Source organism: Maylandia zebra, linkage group LG12 (genome assembly GCF_041146795.1).
Source record: "Maylandia zebra isolate NMK-2024a linkage group LG12, Mzebra_GT3a, whole genome shotgun sequence".
Classification (NCBI taxonomy): domain Eukaryota; kingdom Metazoa; phylum Chordata; class Actinopteri; order Cichliformes; family Cichlidae; genus Maylandia; species Maylandia zebra.
The window spans coordinates 1,361,297-1,366,202 of record NC_135178.1 but is presented as its reverse complement, the minus strand read 5'-3'; the positions used below and the strand labels follow the sequence as shown (position 1 = coordinate 1,366,202).

The 4,906-nt window shown below is 52.7% G+C and overlaps 1 protein-coding gene across 1 annotated transcript; it reads right to left on the bottom strand.

Annotated features, from left to right (window-relative positions):
- Window positions 1-1,302: 1,302 nt before the first annotated feature.
- Window positions 1,303-3,924, bottom strand: LOC143421317 (uncharacterized). Its single transcript, XM_076890451.1, has 2 exons — window positions 1,534-3,924; window positions 1,303-1,448 (listed from the first exon to the last, which is right to left on the bottom strand). Exon 1 carries the CDS (start codon window positions 3,890-3,892, stop codon window positions 1,817-1,819), a length of 2,076 nt encoding a protein of 691 aa, XP_076746566.1. The 5' UTR covers window positions 3,893-3,924; the 3' UTR covers window positions 1,303-1,448; window positions 1,534-1,816.
- Window positions 3,925-4,906: the final 982 nt, after the last annotated feature.

Below are 4,906 nucleotides of genomic sequence, written 5' to 3'. Positions count from 1 at the left end.
AGGAAAAGCTGAAGGCTCTGCCTCCCATTCTACTTTTAAATACTAGGAATAGGAACCACAAGTAGATCCGCACTTTGAGAATGAAGTGCTCTAATGGGGTGAAGCAGTACTATAACTTTGTTCAGGTACGACTGGGCAGAGGCGGAGCCAGACATTTGAAACACCCGGGGCTTAGCCCTAAAGGGTAGTATGCATGTGGGATTTTTTTTTTTTTTTTTTGGGGGGGGGGGGGGGGGGGGGGGTGTTAGAAATGACTGAAAGATTAATTGGCTCTGTTTTGAGTTTTGTTCAAAAAAGAATGACTTCATATAGGGAAAAATATATATCACATCTGCAGGACACCTTAAACTAGTTTTTTAATTAAGCAGCAAGGCAGAACAAAGTCGGGGCTGCATCAAGACACGAGGACTAAACCCCAATTCAACCAGACCCAGAACTGATCTGGAATTAAAACAGGACTACAACAACAGGACTATTTAGGATTTAACCAAGACAGAACCAGAATCAGAACTAGATGATAGCAGCACTAAAAATCATCATAGACCTGCACTACACTTATTTTTTAATTCTACCAAAGTCCAATATTTAGATTGAGAAAAGTTTATATAATTATTTATCCTTGTTGTGCAAACAAGCCTGCAGAACTTAATAAATATAGAATTTGAAAAATAGTAAACCTAAAAAGAAACACTAGGTACGAGATACATGAGGACCTATGATACGGTGATACTTCTGGTAAACAACCATGTGACTAACATGTGAGTCTCACCTGCTCTTGTTTCATCTCTGTTCTGTCCTCATTCTCTCTCTCCCTCTTTGTGCTGACAATCATCAAATACACAGTTGAAACCAGATATTTACTCTTCAGATAAAAACACCTTTTTTAATTGTAACATCAAATCAGACTAAATGTTTATTTTAAAAAACACATTTGTTAACTTTAAGAGTAAAGAGAGAAACTGTCTGTATTTCTTAATTGTAAATGGCACCAAATTGTATTCAAACTGAGCCACACTTATGGAGCTCCACAGTTCTCTTCCTGGTGTTTTGTTGACATCTCTTGATGTTCCCATGTCACAGAAACAGGCTCTGTGTTTTGCCTTATATGCATCCACAGGTGTGCCACCAGTTTACTCACATGGACTCTACGAACCAATCAGAAGCTCAGCTCAGAATAGAATCGTCTGGAGTTTCTTATTAATTAACAATAAACTTTGTCACGGTCTGGAGGGCAGACCGTGGGGATGTGGGGAAAGGAGGACCCAAAACGCAGACTCTGCGATGCAAACAGTGCTCTTTATTTACAGTGGAAAGTTGTAAACACAATAACTCCCCGTTGCTCCCTCGAACCCCATGTGCGTGCTTCCCTCCGACGTCTGTGCTCGTGCTCCCCGCTGTTGTGTTACTGCACACCCTGTGCGTGCTGCCCTTCTGGTCCCTCGTTTCACCTGCAGGACAATACAGAAGCAGCCGTTAACACTGAACCCGCGCGCACACACACACGATCCGCACTTCCTAATGCTACACACTGACTTGGGCTCTTAGCTTAATGATCCCGCGCCGGTGGGAGCTCCAACACTCTCCTAAGTAGCTCCCCCGACGAGCCCTGATCACCAACAGGTGTGGCAGGAACTTCAGGTGTGGCCAGTCCTTCGCAGGGCCACACCTATCAGGCCTGCAGGTGGCTGTGCTCCATCCTCCAGCCACACCCGCAGACATACACACATATACACCCACACCCTGCCTATACATACGAGTGGGACACAGACTAACACAGCATTGTGGAGAAAACACACATCACCAAATAATAATAATACTAACAACAATAACGACAGTCAAAACTGGTCACGGACCCCCGAGTCCTCCAGAGCCGGGTCCGTGACAGTACCCCCCCTCTAAGGGTCGGCTCCCGACGACCCAAAAACACAAACCAAAAAACAGCACAACCAACCCAGGGCGGGCGGCGGGAGGTCCAGGACGGAGGGCAGAACCAAAACAAGCAAAAACCCCCAAAGAAAACAACCCCCCCATGGTCACAGTCCCAGAGTCCGACCGCGCATCCCGCAGCGGAGCAACAAAAAGAAAAAATGCCACAAAACAGTCTCAGGCGGCCCATCAACATAACAAAAGAGTTCAGGGGGCCTACCTCGAGTCCAATGGTGGCGACATTGCAGCTCCGGCGGGCAGCCACGGGTCCGGCAACAGCAGAAAAACGGTTCTGGGGGCCTGCCACTGCTCCAGTGGCGGCGGCACTGCTGCCCCTCCGGTGGCCTGCCCCGGGTCCGAAGGCGGCGGCGCTGCTCCTCCGGTGAGCAACCGCGAGGTGTGGCACACGGTTCATGACGCGCTGGTCGCTGACGTGGATGCAGAGGACGTGGATGGCGTGGAGGCCGCGCCAGACGTGGAGGTCCCTCCGGTTCGTTGACCTCCGGCTGAGCGGGTCCCTCCTTGGCTGCTGGCAGCGAGAGCTCCACCTCGGCGGCTGGCAGCGAGAGCTCCCTCGGCTCGCCGAGCTCCTCCTCGGCTGGCAGCGCCGGTTGTTCCTTCCGCTCGCCGAGCTCCTCTGCTGGTGGTTCGCTGAGCTGCTGGTGGTTCGCTGAGCTGCTGGTGGTTCGCTGAGCTGCTCCTGCTCGCTGAGCTGCTCCTGCTCGCTGAGCTGCTCCTGCTCGCAGGGCTCCTGCTCCGGCTCGCAGGGCTCCTGCTCCGCCACGCTGAGCCGCTCCTCCGGCTTGCCGGGCTCCTGCTCCGGCTCGCAGGGCTCCTGCTCCGCCACGCTGAGCCGCTCCTCCGGCTCGCCGGGCTCCTGCTCCGGCTCGCAGGGCTCCACAGCTGGCGGTGCGGGCTCCTCCCGCTCTCCGAGCTCCTGCTCTGGCTCGCAGGGCTCCACGGCTGGCCGTGCGGGCATCTCCGGCTGCGCTTCAGCCACAGATGGATGATCCGGAGGCGAAGATGGTGACGCGGTGTCCGCAGGTGGGGAAGGTGAAGGTAGAGTAGGTGATGCGGACAGCAAAGCCGAGAGTACTGTGGTTGCTGCAGTCGGACGGAACTCTGGTAAAGAAATGGCTGCAGAGGGCGGAGGCGACGATGGTGTGGCAGCTACTCCCGGTAGACTGGACAGCGATGCAGGGACAGATGGGTGAAATGATGGCAGAGGTGGTCCAGCCGGCATATCGACCTCCAACTGAGGATGAAGGTGAGAGGCTGACTGGACTGAAGACTGAGCTACCAGCTGGGCAGCAGGCTGAGGTGAGGGTGAGATGGCTATTATGAAGGGTGGAGAGGATGAAAATGTTACAGCTGGCTCAACAAATTCCAGGGGTCCAGAGGCAACTGAGACCTCCAGTTTGGCCTCTGGGGAAGCCCTGGGGAGAACCTCCGTCTCCATACGGTCAGACTGAGCCAAAAAGTCATTTGGGTCTGTATGCTCGGAACTCCCCAGCTCCCAGCTTACAGTCTCAGAGGGAACATTTTCTGAGTCTTTGGAGGTACAGCAAACAGTTTCTATTTTCGTGTTTACAGGAAGGGAATTCATAACACCGGCAGAGTCCATTTTACTCACTGTGGCGTCCAGAGCCGCTGGTCCTGAGTCTTCGACCAGCACAGGAGTGAGTGTGGATGTGGCTGAACGCTGCTTGCGAGGACGCCTTCTCCTCCGTGAAGGCGGGGCCGCGTGCATGGAAATCCGCTGTTCATCTGTGTTTTGATTGTCAATGACAGGGTTTATTATTGAAACAATATAGTCGGGTTTACTCACTGCGGTAATGAGCGCTGTCGGTCCGTTGCCAGCTGACCGGGCTGAAACCGCAGGAGTAGGTTGAGGCGTAATGGAATGGCGGTGGAGAGTGCGGCATGCCTTCTGTAATGGCGGATCAAACGATTGTGCCGCGAGCATCGACGGGAAAGCCCTCCGCCGACGCGTGAAAAACCAAGCGGCAAGAGTCTCTAGGAGAGCAGCCGAACTGTCCGTGCTCGGACCACCCAAGCCAAATAGTTCAAAACTCGAGCTCTCCCTTAACCTAGCGACCAGGTGCCTAAGTTTGTTAATGTCCAGAATGTTCGTGGTGAAGGTAGTGGATGAGAGATAATTGTCAAAGAACACTACCTGTATATGTCTCTTGGGTGGGTCTACAGCCTGGATTACGCTCCGGCAGTAATCCCATAGCTGCGTGAGCGATCTCTCCTCCGTGGCAACTCCTGAGTTTGCTGGGTCCATGGTGGTTGGCGGGATTATTCTGTCACGGTCTGGCTGGCAGACCGTGGGGAGATGGGGAAATAGGACCCAAACGCCGGACTCTTCAGTGCAACAGTGTTTATTTACAAGGTGGTGAAGTAAACAACAATAAATCCCCAGTTTCCCAAACTCCCGTGTAGTGTCTTCTTCCCAAAAGTCCCCGTGTAGTGCTCTCTGCCCCAGTGTCCCTGCACTCCCCGTGCTCACTGCTCCTTCTCGTCCCACACTCCTCCTGAGGGGGAAACAATAGAGGCAGCCGTTAACACTTATCCCAGCAGGCATACACTCACACTTGACTTGTTTGAAGACTGACGTGTAGTCAAACGCAATAATCCCGCGCCGGTGGAAGCTCCATCGCTCATCTAAATAGCTCCCCCGACGAGCCCAGATGAGGAGCAGGTGTGCGGCCAGGACTTCGGGTGTGGCCAGCCCTCAAGTTAGACCACGCCCCCAGGGCTGAAGGTGCCTGTAACTTGGCCACAGCAGAAAGGCAAAACACACACACACACATACCTGCCTACATACAGATGTGCATAGGGGCAGTGCAGACAACACACCAAATAATAATAATAATAATAATAATAATAACAACAATAACAATAATAGTCACAGTCCCCACTGCCCACGGACCCCGAGTCCCCAGAGCCGGGTCCGTGACAAACTTAGTGTATATGT